This window comes from Xylona heveae (assembly GCF_001619985.1).
Source record: "Xylona heveae TC161 unplaced genomic scaffold L228scaffold_1, whole genome shotgun sequence".
NCBI lineage: Eukaryota > Fungi > Ascomycota > Xylonomycetes > Xylonales > Xylonaceae > Xylona > Xylona heveae.
Genome location: NW_017264193.1, coordinates 2,436,518 through 2,453,411, shown reverse-complemented (window position 1 = coordinate 2,453,411; position 16,894 = coordinate 2,436,518). Strand labels below are relative to the sequence as shown.

Here is a 16,894-nt window from a genome sequence, read left to right as displayed (position 1 = left end):
GAAGAGATCGAGCCTCACCGAGCTATCTTAATCCCTAATCCTGATCTCTTCCTTTCAGACTGCAGACAACTGCCTGAGGGTGAGAAGACAAGGTAGTGCGAAATGAGTCATTCTATTAGCGTAGCAATTCTAAAATTAGAGTGCCCCTTTGGGTCCGCCAAATATCAAATAGTGAAAGCCCCCAAAACCTCTAACATTCAGTTGTACATGTGCTCTGAGCGTTCAGTCTTCAAAAAAGTTCGCTGGAAAACCTCGGTGGCGTCTATAACCTTCTGCAGATGTGCATAGGAGAATGGAGTATGACTCTCTCGTGCCAACACGGAAGCGGTGAAGACTGTGTTCTTAATCTGTGAGAACCATTAGTGTAATTGCCCGATTCATTTGGCTAAAGTCACAACCGACCTCCCGCCCGTTGAAAGGCTTTCTGGCCAGTCCATTTAACTCTTGCTTTGTAATGTTCAACACGCCACCACAATGCGTGTTTGCCCTTTTTAAGTTATTGTCCCAATGCTGCATTCGAGACTCTGGGTCAATTTCGCTGTACTGCATCTTCCACTGGATCCGGCTCAAGACTGCAATATCAAAGTTCTCCACTCGATTTGTTGTGGGGATGAGTATTCCGCGGAAGTATTCCAGCCTGCGCAGAAAAACTGACACGAGCTGGTGCCGGGTCAGGTTGTCAGTGCCCCGTTGCTCGAGGAACACGTCCGCTTCGTCGAGTAGTAGGATCAAATCCCATTGCTGTGCAAGCTCGAACACAGTTTCAAGTCGATTGTCCAGGCTTTCGGCGTCTAACCCTAACTCTCCCGCAGAAATCTTTTCGGGTTAGCCACGAATGTCGTGTTAGGCATTGTTAGAATACTTACAGAGTATAGCGGTCGCTGCATGTGCTCTGAGACAACTTCGGCTGTCAAGGTTTTTCCCACTCCGGGCGGCCCGCTACGCCATGATGAGGTAAAAAATAAATCAAAAAAGAAGAGGGGAGGAGGTGAGGAGGGAAGAAAAGAAATCAAGGGGACCGCTTCAAATGCCAAACAATGGTACACGTATAGAAATGGGCCTAGATTTACTCAACAGGACAATGGCTAATTTGTATAATGGTATGTATGCCACAAAAAAGCCCCCCCCCCCCCCCCCCCCCCCCCCCCCCCCCGGCCCCCAAAAACAAACAAACAAAAAAACTATAAACCTTGCAAACACATATTCACGATTTCGAATCTACCACCTGCCAGCACCGTGTCCCGGCGCACTCGAACCCGAAAGCCCATTGCGCGGGCTGGGGCTGGACAGATGCGGCACGTGCGGGCCGAGATGCGAATGTTGTCGGGGAGGATCCAAGTTCTTCCGAGAAGTCTGGCGCGAAGTGTGCAGTGGCTGAGTTCGTTTTCTACGAGAGCGAGAAATGCCGCGCCGTTGGATTTTGCGTATGATGTAGCGCTCAATGACGCCGCGCCTGTTACGGTTGAGAGAGAATGATCAGCGGCAATGTTTCCAAGATAAAATTGAATCAAATGAAATAAAATGGATTTTCAGGAGTTGAGAGATTGGGGTTGAAACCAGTGTTGGAAAGCAAGGGTGAAAGACTCAGAATCAAGGGTGAAAGTGATGCAGGAAGGTGCAAAATAACTCACATGAGATAGATGGATGTGACAAAGGTGATGGGAATGGCGATTTCCCAGAAATAACTACACGAGGGGAACGGATTAGTAAGTTTGTTATCACGTACGAATTAAGAATCTCAGACGAGGTTGGGTATAGCGGAAGAGGGACGGGGGAGGCACGAGGGAGAAAATTGAAAACACAAAATAAGGGGTTTGGGGGGAAATGAAAATAGACGTAAAAGGAAGACTGGGAGGGAAAGAGAGAAAGGAGCAAGGGAGGTTGGCGGGAAATGGGAAGCGACAAAAAACAACTAAACCTACACATCGCTATGATGCTGCACTCCGGTGAATCTATTAAAGTTCATTCCAAAGTATCCCTACCAGATTATTAGCCAAGCTGATGGACGAAAATGGTACAAGGAAGAATCGTTGCAGACGGGAGCAAGACTAATTTCTCGAAAGTCCGCATCATAGAAAATATCGCACTCATGAATGTCCAACTTGAGAGACGACAATAGTGGTATAACTTACAGTCAAAAATGTCAATGGTAAGAAAAGTATTGTGACAAGGGTAAGTTGTTTCATGCTCTCGTTTTGCAGAGCGCCTGTTCCAGCAGTTAGTCTTGGAAAACAAATTGGAAATTTTGTGGTTTGAGATAAAAACCATAAGAGGGTGGCCTGAGTCAAAATGGAACTGCAGGACAGCGAAGAAACAATCTAAACTTACTAATAGTATTAAAAATTAAATCAATCATGTTATCTGCTTTTCGCATCATTTGGTCTAGGCTCTGCATCATCAAGATACAGTGATCCTCAACGTCGCCAAGATACGTATGCGTCATAGGCGAAATCGATATACTCGATGGAACAGAGGGCAATTTGGGTGGTTGGCGGAAATAATCACCTCCACTTTTGCCGTCGTGAGCGTCCCGGCTTTTGTCCGGGTCTGTTGGTGCGCCTTCGCCTCCCTTCCGATCAGCTCCCTTTGCGCCCGCCGTACCTCCAGGCTGCTTTCTTTCGCCACTGGGCACATTGAGCAGAGTGAATCCCCCGGGCGTGGCAGGAACAAGTTCGCTCTTATGGTCCCTCAGCGCGTTGATCACGCTGGTAATAGGCTGTAATGATGTGCGGAGGAGCGATATCTCCGACGTAAGCACATAGAGCGACGTAGTGTGCTTGATGCTGGGCTGTGTGAGCACATCAAGCTCCAACTCGCCGATAGCGTCTTGATATGCTAGCGTGACAGGAATAGCGAGGTCGATAATGGCATCAATGATAGCCTGCAGCATCATGCCTGCGTCGCACGACCGGCGTAGGATCGTTTCTGAAGAATGAAGACGAGAGAGAATCGGGTTTTCAATGTCCTCTGCTGATCCTTGAAAGAATGAAATGACAGTGTTGTCTGCCGTCAGGAAGATAGAGACTTGCTCGACGCTAACGCTCATGTCCTTTGGGCGAAGGGCAGAATGGCGCTCCATGAATTCAGTGTGCGCTTTGTTCGGGCCGCTGTGGTAGCTTTGTAGCGTGTGAGGCTTCCATGGCGCAGTGGCAGAGGCGGAAAATGAAGAAGTGTGATATTTGGCCGTATGTGCGCCGTCAACCTCGTTGGAAGGGTCGAACATGTCTGCAGGAGAATGAGTGTTGCCGGCATCCTCAGCAACGGGCGAGAGCGTTTTCCGAAGGCGCGAGAATAGCGATCGTCTCTTCTTTTTTGGCTTCTGCCAATGAGATGGAGAGCCTGCATAGTCTTCTATTGATCCAGGGCAGTCTGCATCGCAGTCTGAGTCACAATCCGAGCAGTCTTCGAGGTGAACCAGTTTTTGCAGTGTCAAAACGACTATTTGTTTTGGTTAGTGTATCAGTTTGCCTATCCAACCGTATTCTCATTGTACAGAAATCATAACCGCGAAACTTACTGTATACGTGGTCAGAGTACCTGATTTCGACTGTTAGTACCAGTTCACGTTGCTTCCAAAGTCAACTGTGAAGATTCAGTCAACTTACCAATCGGCCTTAGTTCGGTTCTTTGTGTTCATTAAATCTTCAATGGCGAGGCGATGCAACTTCTTCTTGTTTCCAATACATTTGATCACGTCCCAGCTCAATCCATTAACATTAATCCAACGACACTCCGTCCAGTCAGGACGCGGGTGATTCAGAAACGGCTCCAGCGTCGCATTGTTCAACCGGCGCATGCGCATATTCTCCTGAGAAAAGTCGACGACTGTTATATCGCATTCTTGGTGAAGTTGAGGGATATGGGAGGGCTCTTGACCCCCATGAGGGAGTGTAACATCTAAGCCTGGTTCTTGACCAGGCTGCCAGTTGGAGCGCTGTGGACGATAGGTCTTGAGGGTGCTGGATCTTCTCGGACGTCTTCGCGCGGACTCGGAAGATTGCCGCGCCGTGCTGGTAGACTTGGCTAAGCCCAAGTCGCGATTGCCGTCGGAGGAAGAAGCCGGTGATAGTGCCTCCAGGTCTACATGCGCTGGATCTACCGCTGGGGTAGAGCTCGAACGCTCGTTTCCAGTGTTCATTGTGCCAATATGTTCGAATAAGCGGGCTAGCAATTGATATTTGTGCTATCTTGCCATGCTTTGATGCTCCCACCCATCGTAAGTTGAAAAAGGGACAATAAAAGGGACAATGGATCAAGGATGGCTCCGAAGCAGAGTTCTACTAAGGGACACTCAACAACGGCAGGGACGGGTGCTGAACACCATGACGTCGCTTAAGGAAAGCAGTCCCCTTTTCTGCCTGTCAATCCGTCACTTTGGGCCGAATTCAAGCTTTTTGGGGGAAAGCTTGGCATTCTCCCCTCCACGTCCGTGCACATGACCCTGCAGATCAGAACAAAGCTCATCATATTAACAATAACAGCGCTCGATCAACACAGGTATTCATTCTCAAATATATCATGTACGACGCTACCTTCCGGAGATAAGATTTACTTGCTGAACTAAAAGAAAAGCCACGCCAAATCTGCTGTAAATAAAAGGCCAAATATTATACGAAATGGTATCTTAGATCAAGTGCGATAAATTCCAACTCTAAACCAGGCAAACTCCCCATGTCCCAATCTATTCCGGTCCAACCACCCCAAAAATCTGGTCGAACCAAAGGTTAAAATCATCATTCATCCCCAAGAGACTGTCAGCAAAGTCTCCTTGCTCAGGGTAATTCCCATGGTCTTTGCCAAACACTGCATTGTTCATCACAAGGAAATTTGCCATGACATTGTGAAAGTTCACGGCGCGTCCAGATTGCTTTCGGCCATGGGGTGCAGCGGATATATCAGCTGCTATACTTGGATCAAATGCAGTGGCTTCTTCAAGTAGGATAGTTTCGATCAATGTCACACCGCGCTGAGCCAAGACATCGCCTCTTCTCGCCGCAAGTCGATCTTTTGCCGCGACTACTAATGCCCGATAGAGCTGGCCCCTCTCATCATCGTACTGCTGACGATACATGAGCTCGAGACAAAGGATCATGGCCGCGGTGACACAGAAAGCAGAGTGAGTCCAAATAGAAATGTCGTCAGTCTCTGTAATCTTCTCATGTTCGCGAAGAATAGTCATTGCAGCCGAGATGCATGTATTTCGCGTATAGCTATACTGTGAAGACTGGAAAGACTGGAATAGAAACGGGCGATGGATCATAATAATCTTCAATATGGTTAGCAAATGCTCACTTTGTGTAACCTGCAAAGGGGCCGAACCTTTTCCGCTGCTGTAATAGCGAGACTGCGCCGAGCAATATCTAGCCATGGAGTCCACATCCCGTCCCCGGGATTCTCACGAAGGAGGAATGGTGGAATCTCCCCAACCAATTTGCGCATACGGTGATCGAGCCTGATCACATGCTCGTATTGTTCCTGCAAATTCTTTCCCCGTAATGCCGCCAAACCATCGGCGAGCTCTGGCATTAGGGCGGCCACTAGCGCAAATTAGTAAATGAGAAAGGCTGTGCAGCAGCGCGGAAATCATACCTGAAGCCAAAGTCCTCACGTAAGAGCTGATGGTAGGTAGACTGCTTTCTTTTGGAATAAGATCGTGATCATCGCAATTCATTGGCAGGCTGGTAGAATATTGTGATGGATGAATTACTAAATTGGTCAGCACTGAGTCAGAATCAATCATATCACATTGAAGACCAGGGTGTTCATACTGTATGAGTCTGTGAAAGCAAAGGCAAAATGATCTTGGATTATGAGTTGGCACCAGACCCGCTTTCCAACTTCCCTTTCAATCGTTTCATGCCACTGCTCCGTAGTCTGGATTACCAGAGACTCTGGTTCAGCAATCTGGTGCAGCCCTAGACACTGCGCAATGCGCACGGCGGCACTGAATAGAGTTGCATTCAATTCGCTGAGCCCCAAATTATGTGCAACTTCTGTCGAAATTACAATGGCCTGTACCGAATACACTGCGAATCCAATGATTAAAACAACGTCCTGCTTTAGGGAGGTGACTACCTACGCGAGAGATTTTCCATGAAATTCTCAGAGTAGAGGACGTCGACCATAGCTCGAAATAGGTCTCTGGCGGCAGTGTCGCCAATTTCTTCAACCGACACACAAATCAGCGTGAGAAAAATCTATCAACGTAGAAATATCTTAAAATACGTACCTATATCGAGAGTAGCCTGAAACCTTCTGCTATTTTGCACAGAGTACAGGGCAGTCTAGTTTCCCAATTGATTATATTAGCATATTGTAGAAGATACCCAGTTCAAGGAACAACTCACGCTCACGACAGACAGGTACAAGGCCATCCATAACGGATGATCACATGTGCCATATTGCCAGTAACTTTCACACTGCTCCAAGAAGGTCGGAGAGTGCAACGAGTTATGATGCCACACAACGTGGTTGATATGGAACTGCACCAGTTTACTCGCTACTGGAGGTGGTGGGAGGATGCTTTCATCCTTCAGCATTGCAGAAAATGGTCGATGGATGCTATTAGAGTCGCTATTAATTGATATCATTTCTGATTGACTGCGATGGCTGCCACATGAACAATGTCGATGAGGGTAGCAGGCCCCGTAATGTCTGCCCCAAGCTAAATACTCAAGCGCAGTCACCATAGTTGCCGTTTCTCGAGTCGCTCCATCTTGACCCCCTGTCTGGGAAGATGAAGGGTCCTCTGAGTACGAGAAATCCGCAGCTCTCGGCTGCAGTCCCATTGGCGCTGGCCGCGGCGCAGGAATTTGTCCATTATTAGGAGTTCGTGGGCTTTCAACTGGTTCCTAAATGACGCATAAGGATCACCTGCCTTTATATAGATCCATTGAATTTCTATGCATTGGAACCTACCTCCGTACTTGCTTCCTCTTCATCGTAGCCATGCTCGAGCATAGCAATACGTCGCTTCACATCTTTTACCGGACCATTGATAACACTATTTCCGGCCAATTCCAATTGAGAAGTTAAGTTTTTGAGAAAATCAATTTCCCCGCGATGCTTTGATGAGGCATTGCTCAACCGGACCTTTTCTCGAATGCATCTGCATCCTAATCGGTAGCAGCGCGAACATGGGATTTTCTTATCGCATTTGACTTTTCGCCGTGTACATTCTGCATTGTTCAATATGCCATCCAGATAGATGAATCAATTCGGTGAAAAGGCTTCTTACCTTGGCAAGCCAACGGTCGGCGCTGAGAAACACGAAATCCAGCCGAATCCTTGCTATTAGATGATGAACCTGCCATGGTCGTGCTGGGAGCATGGATGGGTGAGTTGAAAGGTCACCCGAGCGAAGCAGACGTGAAGTTGGCTCGTAGCGACCAAAGCGGAGCTCTCAGCCCTATCGAACGAGCTCATCATCTATCATGGTAATCTACCTAACATACAGAAAAATTTCCCTTTTCTTTTAACTGGCTCTATATTCAAGATTTTTGGGTACTTCCAGGCCCAACAATTGGCGATAGACCAATTTTGACCCCCATATTTGTTCGTGTCTTGCGCATTTCTTCATTTAGTCGTGCCCGTTAAACAGTATTCCATGGTCGATTAGGTCGGCATTTCAAAGCACCAAGTTCAATCATATCACAAGAGAATGTATTAGGCTTTAATTATTACTCTAATCGCATTGCCAAAAGAGAAAAATGATCAAAGGCGGTAAATTAGTGAATGGTATTTCCTAGAATCAATAAAAGCAACATATAATGCCAAAAGCCAATCCCCAAGCCCGGACCCGAAAAAGCAAAGGTTACATAGAATTGCAATACTGTTCAGTCATTAATCGATTGAAGAAAGGTCAACTCCAGGGAAGCCACGAAGACTCCATACCCTTATGTACTCTGTCCAGATATGTCCATGTAAAGGAGTGGTTGCCACGATGAGCTTGTACAATATGAGCCAAAACAATCAACTCGCGGCCCACGTTCATTTGGTACTCAATCCCATATCGGCCATGATTATCCATCGTCGTGTCTCATGACTTAGCTTCGATAGTCAAGTTCGGCGCATGTGAAATGCCTTTGCCCTTCTCCTTAGCGGCTGCTTCCTTCGCTACCTCCGGATTCAACGGCTTCTTGGGATCATAACCTACAGCCTTCACAATCCCAAGGCCTTTTGTTCTTCCCTCACGGAATAAGATGCGATCGCCGACTGCAAGGTATTCGGGGCGTTGCACAAATCGGAAAGCTACAGTGGCACGGTCTCCAGTGCGGATGAAAGAGCGATCAATGTCAATGATGGCACATGTTTGTGATATGGGACCAACATGCAGCATGGCTTGGTACCGAGTCCGGATCGTGGTGGCGTGGCTGAGAATGAGCACTGGGACACATCAGACAATTGACCCTTTTCACAAATGTTGACCGGTCATAGTAGATGAAATAAGAGTCACACTTACCCTCGGCGATAAATTCGCGATATACAGCCGGCGCCTTCTCCAGCTTCGGTAGGACCACCATCCCCTTGCGAACATCTTTGCGTCGAACTCTCTTCAGCGCAAATGATGCAGATTGCCCGGCAGAGCAAACGTGCACAGGTATCCGTTTACGCTCAATGGATCGAATGGTTGTTGTAGTGAACTGGCCAAGCGAGTCTGGCCCGATGCATATGGTATCACCCGCATGAATTACTCCTGAAAAGCATTAGATGGGAACGCTATTTGGAACGTATTTGTCCAATTCCCTTACCGCTTTTAACCACGCCAGAAACCACAGTTCCGACAAAAGGAACGGAGAAGGTATCATTAACATGAAACTCAAAGGGTGCGTCGGAATTGTAATGGCCATGATGAGGCAAGATATTCAAAAATGTTCTGACCAAGTCAAGGCTCTCTCCAGTCACGTTGGATACCTGGAATATTGGGCATATCCGTTGACTGACAAACTGGGTCTTCATGCACATCAGAAATAGGACACAAATATTTCTGGGAAACTGAAGCTGCTTACCGCAGTGTTGACGCACTCCTCCCGGTTCTTAATAAAGATGGGAATTTTTCGTGCGCCAGGAGACTTGAGAATTCGTGTTAATTGAGTAATAGTCTCTTGCAGGATGTGCGGAGGACAGATATCAATCTTAGTGATCACGACCATGACAGGCACATTTAGAGCAAGAGCAATACCCAGGTGCTCCCTAGCAGTTGTAAGCTGAGAACTTGTACAATGGCAAGTGGTGAGGATGCATACTTGCTCATGCCAATGAGGCCATTATTTGCCGCTACCATCAGCAGACAGTAATTTGGCTCACTGCTGAGAAGTCCAAAGACCGTGGTGCGAAGGTAGCGCTCATGACCAGCAAGGTCAGTAAAACTAATAACCTTGGCCTTCCTGCTATTAATAGGGTATTCGAAAAAAGGAAGCTGAAAATGTACGCACCGAGCGCTTTCCAATCTCTTCCCAAGTCAGCTTGCGACCAGCAGCACTTGCCGCAACTATCTCCCCGCGGCTGTCGAAGCCCAGGATCTCCATTCCTACGGAGCTAGTTCGGCCGCTTTCAATTTCATGCTTGTGGCGGAACAGATTTACACGGGCTTTTCCTCTACCATCATCCAGTCCGCCCTTAACAAGGACGCCGAGCATGGTGCTTTTTCCAGCGTCGACTATGATAATGATTAGCCAACTCCTCTGTTCGAGACTAGCTTGCAGCTCAGGCATACCATTTCCAACAACAGCTATTCTAGTTTCAATCACATCCTCCACTGTTGAAGGCTTTTGACGTATCAATATTTTCCCGCTTGCTCCTACTTCTTTGTCATTCGCTGTCTCAGCCTCTTCTGGTCCGCCAACATTCCGCGTCAAAAGGACTCGACATTCCGCATTGTTACGTGCGGCCGCATCTCGTAATCTCCGTAAAGCGATTTCCCATTGCTCCTTTGAAAGTTCCATGGATGCACCATTATTCTCAGCACCAAGATCAAACAAGGTTTCGCCGTGCCCCTCGTCGATCCTTCTGCCCAGAATATCGGAGAGACGAGATAGGCTTTCGGTGGCGGCGTTTGATTCGTCGAGTAAGATGTCCTTTAAAGGCTCATGACTGCTGTCATCTTTGATATCAAGAGCGTCCAAAATAGCTAACTCCGCATGCTCTTCTCCTCCAGAGGCGGCTGGATGTCCAGGAGCGCGCCGCAGCGCCTGCTGCTTTTCGACATAGTCGGCGAAGTCACTCAAGGCCTATGAGAGACAGACAATAAGCCACTGCTTCAGGATCTATGAATGGCCCATTGTATCGCATCACTTACAGATTCGCCTTTGCGCCGCTCGTGAACTGAGAGCTTCTGAGCTCCTGCGGTCATATTGTGTAGCTAATTCGAATAGGTCTGGCAAATAGTCTATCGGCCTGAGAGGCGGTGGAAAGCTCAACGTATTCGAGTGATCATTTGGTTGGAATATATTGAGAAACCAAAATACAAATACGCACAGAAGAAATGAATTAATTGATATCCCTGGGAAGCATAGACCCAATATATGGATTTACAGGAGAGGACAGGTTGTCGGAGGCGGTGGATGACTGTTCGGACTAGCATCTGGGGTTTATCGATAAACTGGGGGCGAGAAGCGAATCATGACGCAGAAGGGCACCACAAGACCAGGGAGATGAGCCATGTTGACTCATTGCTACAATTTGAAAGGTCTGAACTTGAGGCTGAGTTTATTATTACTTTGTTTTCCTTTTCAAATTGAATACAACAACTGGGGTCTTTATGCAATGTGATAGGTTACTGCGTTTCCACTCCGCCCTTGGCTGCGCCGCAACCAATTCGGCGGATTGCTTGGTCCATCCTCCCGGGTAATAATATCATGTCGCTGTTGCCTTGGACCAGCATTGCAGCACTCGATCCAGTTCCATTTCATTCCGTCGTGATTGAATTGGGGTTGTCGATCATGTGGGCTCGGTCGCAGTGTGTCATGACGGAGCTTGCGGGGAGATGAGAACGACGGAATCTCCTATGCAACGTGTGAGCATATGTCAAGCAAGAAAATCATTAGAATATCATAGCATACCTCGTACGAACAGCATTTCTGACTGTTTCCTGATGGTCTGCGCGCAAAACATTAGTCATTTGTTCGCCCCCCAAATGTCTGGGTCCTGAGCTCTGTACCTTGATAGTCTCCTCTTCTTCTTCGTCCTCTTCGACAATGTAGACCGTCTCTTCAACGTCGCCTAGAACCAAATTGCAGTGACTGTCGTAGGCCTAGAAATATCGCATTAGTACTATGCCTTTCAAGCAAGCCTTCTGTTGGATAGAATCGACGGAGAAAACGAACATGCAAACGACCCTTGAGCTCGCGATCTCCTCGCAACTTGACGAATACCACCTCGTCGAGCGAGAGCCTAACAAGGTCCAGAGGCTCTGCAACAGGAGCTCCCGCGCCCTCGTCAGCGTCAGCCATGGTTTCTTGTGGATATGGCTTTTGTGCTGAATTGAAATGATCTAATCGTCCGTTGAATTATTCGCGGCTCTTGCACACATTTCGCGTCTCGATTCGCCGATCGCTTGCACACCGGGTAATCGACTGTAATTCGTTCACCAGCGATGCTTAAGGAAAATTAACATCACCGTAGCGTACGCCAACCAGCATCATTTGTCAACGCCGCTGCGTCAATTGAGTGCCCCGGCGTGCGACTGGGCTGGATTTACGGCATATGTCCAGTCTCCTTGTCCGCCTTGAGGCGATAGAGTCTCGTCTCGCCATAAGAACCCGTCCACGGACTGAAAATAATTCGCTGACATGGCGATGCTGGCGCTGCCGAGTTGCAGACCAGGGGATTCACACCCGGAACTCAAGCACACATGCTTCACCAGAGCATGAGCAGGCATTATCAGCCTCGCTCAAGGAGCCAATTGCTTTCTCTGGACCCCAAGAAGGCTCTCAGGCGCCAAGCCTAAGCAGAACCTCTGCCATCCTGAACGGACTTGCTGCCCATACAATTACGCCGCGAACTACAATCTCTCAACCTGCTCCTCTTTCCGCAAAAGACAAAGTCTTTTACGCACTTCGAAATAAGCAGCACAAGACTCTCCTGAAAGTCTTTCTCGAGGCTTCCAAAGATGAGCAATTCATCCAGTCAATCCCACCGGCAACCTTGACTGAAATCCTCCGCATGCTCGATCCAGATTATTTCGTCGAGCCCATAAAAGAGCTCCACGAGGATCTCAGCACAGCATACGTGCGTCTTCTTGGCATAAAACCCCTCGATGTCGAAGTCAGCGAATACATGCGATCAATCCGTCGTCTGACCCGGATACGACGGCGAGCGAACCACCCTCTCGATCTCACAGACTACACATTTCTTCTCAAATGCGCTCGGGCAGTAGGCGATAGCGAAGCCGCAGATGGAATCTGGCTCGACATGATGCGCGACAAAGTTCAGCCTAATACGACATGCTACAATTACTATCTCGCAGCGCGGTGCTGGGCGGGTCACGCGCACGCCGGTCGACGGCACAAGCTGCGTGTCATGCCATACAACATGGCCATGCGGCAGACTGCAGAGCCATTGCCTGGATTCGAAGGCTTTCGCGTCAAGCGCCAGGGCATTCGAAGCACGGTTTTCCAAATGTTCAATGAGATGGTGCAACAAGGCGTGCAGGGCGACGAACGGACGTTCACCCTCCTCATGACAGCCATGGGCCGTGAAGGCGACATGGACGGCGTCAAATCTGTCCTGAAAAAGGCGTGGAACGTTGACGTCGACGCACTCCTCAAAGCCGCAGACGAATCTACCCTTGCGCCTGTCGTGCCACTCGACAAAGCCACTTCGGCACTATACCCCGGCGACGACTTACTCTTCGCTATTGCGCACATTTTTGGCTCAAACAACGACATTCCTACTGCCATCCGACTCGTCGACTACATTGCACGGCAGTACGAGATAGATATCCCGCTCCGGGTATGGGCACAGCTTTTCGAATGGACATTCGTCCTATCAACTCCTCGCTCTGGCGAGCGCCGGCATGACGGACCGCAAATTGGCCAACTCCCGCTCGCCAGCGTCAGCCAGCTCTGGGAAACAATGACGTCTCCACCCTACAATGTGCGTCCCAATGTGCCCATGTACAACCGCTACGTCAAGAACCTGTACCACAGGCAGATGCTCGGGCAGATGCTTGCCCGTATGGAAGAGGGCATCGAGCTATATTCGCGCTCGGTGAAACAATTCCGTCGGGCGAGCAACAAATATCGCAAGACAGTCGTCGCAGTGCGAGGATCAAGAAACGGACAAAGCCGCGCTCAGCGCAAACAAGCTGAACAAGAGTCCAGCTTGCCCATTGAAAGCCTGCGCTTTCACTATGAGATGAGCCGTCTAGTACGCAGCCGCAACCATCAAATGGTGCGCCGATGGATGCGGTTGTTGCTCGGCGGTCGGCGCTGGTCCGCTGGCCCGAATAATGCGTGGGAACGAACGGTACTGCCTGACATCATCGAAAAATGGAGATCTTTTATGCCTGAGCGCATCGAGTATAACACGAGCGGAGGACGTGTGGAGTTTGACAGTCGGCCAGAAGATGCCGAGAGTAAAACTTCTCAGACAAAGAAACAAAAGGATTCCCGCAAACCTCACAAGGCGGTCAGGAAAGAAGAATCTCCTAGCGTGGAATAGAGACCGGGCACTTCGATATTCACGTATCCTGTATAGTATCATCATCATCATCATCATCTCTCTTCTTATTTTTGTATGGTATCGTCATCGGTCACAGAGACCTACAGAGCGTTTAGGTGTTTATAATTATTTTTGTACAATACAATGGTATAGAACTTTTCGAACCCTATCTACTGTTCAAATGGATACAAATAAGAGTTTTCAACGGAGCAAGAGTACGGTGCTAAATAACGCGCTCCTTATTCAAATCGTTGACAACCATATACCGGCTCAATCCTATCCAGCCCCAGCGAAACCACACCATTTGACTCTTATGCGCATGGGTCATGGCTCGCTGGGCTCTGCCGTACGCGAGCGGACCACTGACAAACATGAGCGGCGTAGGCGTAGATCCTGCCTTCTTGCGCGAGAACAAGGACAGGAGGACTGTCAGCGGCGTGTCCAGCACAGACAGATACTTTCGGAGAATAAAGGTCGTGCGCAAGGTGTATAGGGCTATCGGGTCTGCCCAGCCCGGGTGAGTGCTCTTGAGGCTACTCAGAAAATGCCGTGCCCCATGGTACAGTGAGATGTGGTTTGGGTGGGAAGATATGCCATGGGCGTCGAACGTTATGATTACGTCAATGGAAGGAGTAGGTGGACTTGACGACTGTGCAAAAGAGCTGGCTGATTTGGATTTTGAGGATCCAGATGACGGGACGAAGAATGCATTGAGGATTGAGCTTATAAGCGGAGGAGACCATTTGATTGTCATGCTGTCCGGGAAGTTGCTAACGGGCGTTAGGGTCAGTAGGTGGTGCAAATGTATAGCAGCATTCATCAGAAGATGTTGAAATGGTAGCTTACGGGTCATCGAGAACTAAGACGTCGTCCTCGCTCCGTAGACCGAGGTGCAGTCCGCTTTTGACTAGCTCTTTTTTGCGTATGGATCCTAGTCCATCGGCGTTCCCTGGTAGTTGAGAAGTCAGAAGGTCATGAGCAAAGGAGACCATTTGAGGTGGATATATGAGCATAGGAGTATGAACAGATAGCAGATAATAGTGTTCCGGATACGAGTGTTTCGGACTCGATTTGTATAGCTCAACTTGATGAAAGAAACATAGAGTACCAAAGGGAAAGGCATGCCATGTGAGAACAACTAAGTGCTCAAAAGAATACATGGGAAGCTCAACAGGGGGGCTTCTTAACCAATTCAATCGAAAATAAACTGTGCAAAGTGAAAGAAGTGCAAAAGACAATTATTGCATTTAAAACCAATCACGTAAACAATATGCTTCAGCAAAAAAACATACCGCTGCTCAAACATAGGATCTTGACATGATTCCCTTTACTTCGCTCTGTCAATGATAACAGGGTCGGCGCAAAGAACATTGCTTCATCGTCGGGATGTGCAATCAACAGAACAATGCGCTTATTGGTGAGCGTAGGAAAAGAGCGCTGGGCCATGATTGTGTAGAGCCAGCAGAGTAAGATAGCTAATGGGACAGCCCCCAGAGTTGTCCATTGCATTTTGGCGGCGTCAACAAATTTATGAGGCTGTAAAAGATTTGCTATGAGAGACACAGCATAAGATGAATGATCGAGAACAAATCTAGTAAATTGTTCTTCATTGACGGGAGAAAAGTGGTCGGTATGTCAATTGGATGTTGACGTTCAGTGCCTTGGAGATCACGGAGTCTAAGGGACCGGAAGCGGAGACGGACCGAGGAGAAGCCGATGGTTAAGAAAGTATTATAAGCACCGGACCTGTAGTTAAAGCTAGCTAAACCTCCAGCTACGAAAATTGCCCGAAGCACCAGTTCACGACTTGCATCAACTGACAGAAGTGCCTGCTCCATCATAGAAATACACAGACTGTCGGGCCTACGTCTCTCGATCGGAAATACTCTCCAGCACAAATTAACAGCAGCCAGCCAAGTCTTCAGCAAATTCATACTCGGAAATACGACAACGGCAAGTCAGAGATGAACCGTGCTCAGCGCCGAGCTGCTGCTCGTGATGACACAAATGCCAGCTCTACCACCTCCAGCTCCTCGTCGATACCGCTCGTACATCCCGAACGGCGGACACCTGAAGGAAAGACCCTGCTGCAATTGGCAGAGGAGCGGCAAGCACTGCTGAACCAAGGCACACCCTTTCCCAAGAATGGTGATTCAGCAGCAGGCAGCACTGCAAATGCTCTTTCATCAGAGGGCAACAAAGACAATGAGCAAGTCAAAATATCAGAATTGGACATTCAAAAGGCATTCGGAGGCACAGGGAGCAAGGGAGAACAGAGCAAAAGAAGGAGTACTGGGCAAGGGAAGCAATTGGATGAGCCAATAGGCCGCTTTGGTCAGGCTGTATTCTTTGCTATTACCATGACCATGGTACATTTTACACTGGATGTTCTCATACATCAGCAGTATCGCCAGGACATTGTGTGGCCTGAAATATGGGAGAGAACGTTGACGGCAGCTCCAGGTGAGTAAACGACCAACAGCTCCTCTATAGGGAAAGGACTCCTACATACGCAAGCCCTTTCCAGCCCTTTCCATACGATGCAGTCCATGGACACGAACTATGGGTCTTTTCAAGAATTGCTTGGATAGCAAATAGACATTTGTCTTTCGCACCGTGGAATTTACGCCTATTCAACACTATTAAACGTACTGGCCTAGATAAACAGATTAACTCGAAAAGACGCGGCTTCGCCGCAGTTAAGAACGGAATACTAACTCATTTCCCATTTCCAAACAGCACTTCTCGCTCTTGTCTACTACCTCCGCCCTTATAAGCCAGCGTCTTCGTCAAGGGTGCCGCCTGGCTTATCTCGTGGCGCCCTCTTTATCCATAACATCTTGCTCGGCGATCTTCTTCACCAGTTCCTCTTCTTTGTACTCTCCACAGCCTCTGGCTGCTATGTCGTCCATGCAGCCAATAGGCAAGCATACTATGCTGTAATGAAGCGCGCTCCTCCGCTCGGTACATTATGGATTTGGAGCATAATTGAACTGCGTCTAGGATGGGCAGTAGCAAACTTGGCAACGGTAGGTGGATGGCTTTGGTGGAGAGGTTATTCAATCATGTAAATTGTATTTCGGGATTCCATCATAATTTCATGATACACTCATGCTATTTCAAAGTTCTGTATTGCAATTTGTCCCTTCAAGTATTTATCGTAATGAAACGTTTGACTCGTATTGGCGGCATCCGTTTTGATCTAGCATACCTGTGGGGTGTTATATCCGCC

General features: G+C 48.3%; 8 protein-coding genes across 8 annotated transcripts; 2 read left to right on the top strand and 6 right to left on the bottom strand.

The window, feature by feature from the left end:
- Window positions 1–197: 197 nt before the first annotated feature.
- Window positions 198–887, bottom strand: L228DRAFT_265065 (P-loop containing nucleoside triphosphate hydrolase protein; the record flags this gene model as incomplete). Its single annotated transcript, XM_018334649.1, has 3 exons — window positions 198–347; window positions 403–816; window positions 867–887. 3 exons carry the CDS (start codon window positions 885–887, stop codon window positions 198–200), a joined length of 585 nt encoding a protein of 194 aa, XP_018192246.1.
- Window positions 888–1,149: 262 nt separating this feature from the next.
- Window positions 1,150–4,242, bottom strand: L228DRAFT_279861 (hypothetical protein). The gene is made up of 7 exons (XM_018335731.1): window positions 3,606–4,242; window positions 3,518–3,537; window positions 2,329–3,438; window positions 2,133–2,206; window positions 1,923–1,978; window positions 1,632–1,685; window positions 1,150–1,453 (listed from the first exon to the last, which is right to left on the bottom strand). The coding sequence occupies exons 1-7, from the start codon at window positions 4,136–4,138 to the stop codon at window positions 1,219–1,221; spliced, it is 2,082 nt and encodes a 693-aa protein (XP_018192245.1). The 5' UTR covers window positions 4,139–4,242; the 3' UTR covers window positions 1,150–1,218.
- A 241-nt stretch (window positions 4,243–4,483) lies between these two features.
- L228DRAFT_279860 (hypothetical protein) lies at window positions 4,484–7,313 on the bottom strand (the record flags this gene model as incomplete). The annotated part of the gene is made up of 9 exons (XM_018335730.1): window positions 4,484–5,266; window positions 5,320–5,537; window positions 5,590–5,706; window positions 5,769–6,026; window positions 6,080–6,163; window positions 6,230–6,284; window positions 6,348–6,851; window positions 6,919–7,178; window positions 7,238–7,313. The coding sequence occupies 9 exons, from the start codon at window positions 7,311–7,313 to the stop codon at window positions 4,682–4,684; spliced, it is 2,157 nt and encodes a 718-aa protein (XP_018192244.1). The 3' UTR covers window positions 4,484–4,681.
- A 405-nt stretch (window positions 7,314–7,718) lies between these two features.
- On the bottom strand, window positions 7,719–10,577 carry L228DRAFT_243192 (P-loop containing nucleoside triphosphate hydrolase protein). The gene is made up of 8 exons (XM_018331630.1): window positions 10,298–10,577; window positions 9,716–10,229; window positions 9,435–9,658; window positions 9,246–9,382; window positions 9,009–9,192; window positions 8,751–8,952; window positions 8,462–8,695; window positions 7,719–8,385 (listed from the first exon to the last, which is right to left on the bottom strand). Exons 1-8 carry the CDS (start codon window positions 10,349–10,351, stop codon window positions 8,039–8,041), a joined length of 1,896 nt encoding a protein of 631 aa, XP_018192243.1. The 5' UTR covers window positions 10,352–10,577; the 3' UTR covers window positions 7,719–8,038.
- Window positions 10,578–10,686: 109 nt separating this feature from the next.
- L228DRAFT_243191 (Sm-like ribonucleo protein) lies at window positions 10,687–11,509 on the bottom strand. Its single transcript, XM_018331629.1, has 4 exons — window positions 11,325–11,509; window positions 11,159–11,251; window positions 11,061–11,097; window positions 10,687–11,003 (listed from the first exon to the last, which is right to left on the bottom strand). The coding sequence occupies exons 1-4, from the start codon at window positions 11,448–11,450 to the stop codon at window positions 10,963–10,965; spliced, it is 297 nt and encodes a 98-aa protein (XP_018192242.1). The 5' UTR covers window positions 11,451–11,509; the 3' UTR covers window positions 10,687–10,962.
- A 133-nt stretch (window positions 11,510–11,642) lies between these two features.
- L228DRAFT_243190 (hypothetical protein) lies at window positions 11,643–13,830 on the top strand. The gene has a single exon (XM_018331628.1). The coding sequence runs from the start codon at window positions 11,704–11,706 to the stop codon at window positions 13,660–13,662; it is 1,959 nt and encodes a 652-aa protein (XP_018192241.1). The 5' UTR covers window positions 11,643–11,703; the 3' UTR covers window positions 13,663–13,830.
- On the bottom strand, window positions 13,809–15,296 carry L228DRAFT_279856 (LmbE-like protein). Its single transcript, XM_018335729.1, has 3 exons — window positions 14,955–15,296; window positions 14,509–14,611; window positions 13,809–14,432 (listed from the first exon to the last, which is right to left on the bottom strand). Exons 1-3 carry the CDS (start codon window positions 15,169–15,171, stop codon window positions 13,886–13,888), a joined length of 867 nt encoding a protein of 288 aa, XP_018192240.1. The 5' UTR covers window positions 15,172–15,296; the 3' UTR covers window positions 13,809–13,885.
- Window positions 15,297–15,441: 145 nt separating this feature from the next.
- L228DRAFT_16810 (hypothetical protein) lies at window positions 15,442–16,399 on the top strand. The gene has a single exon (XM_018329451.1). It carries the CDS (start codon window positions 15,627–15,629, stop codon window positions 16,131–16,133), a length of 507 nt encoding a protein of 168 aa, XP_018192239.1. The 5' UTR covers window positions 15,442–15,626; the 3' UTR covers window positions 16,134–16,399.
- Window positions 16,400–16,894: the final 495 nt, after the last annotated feature.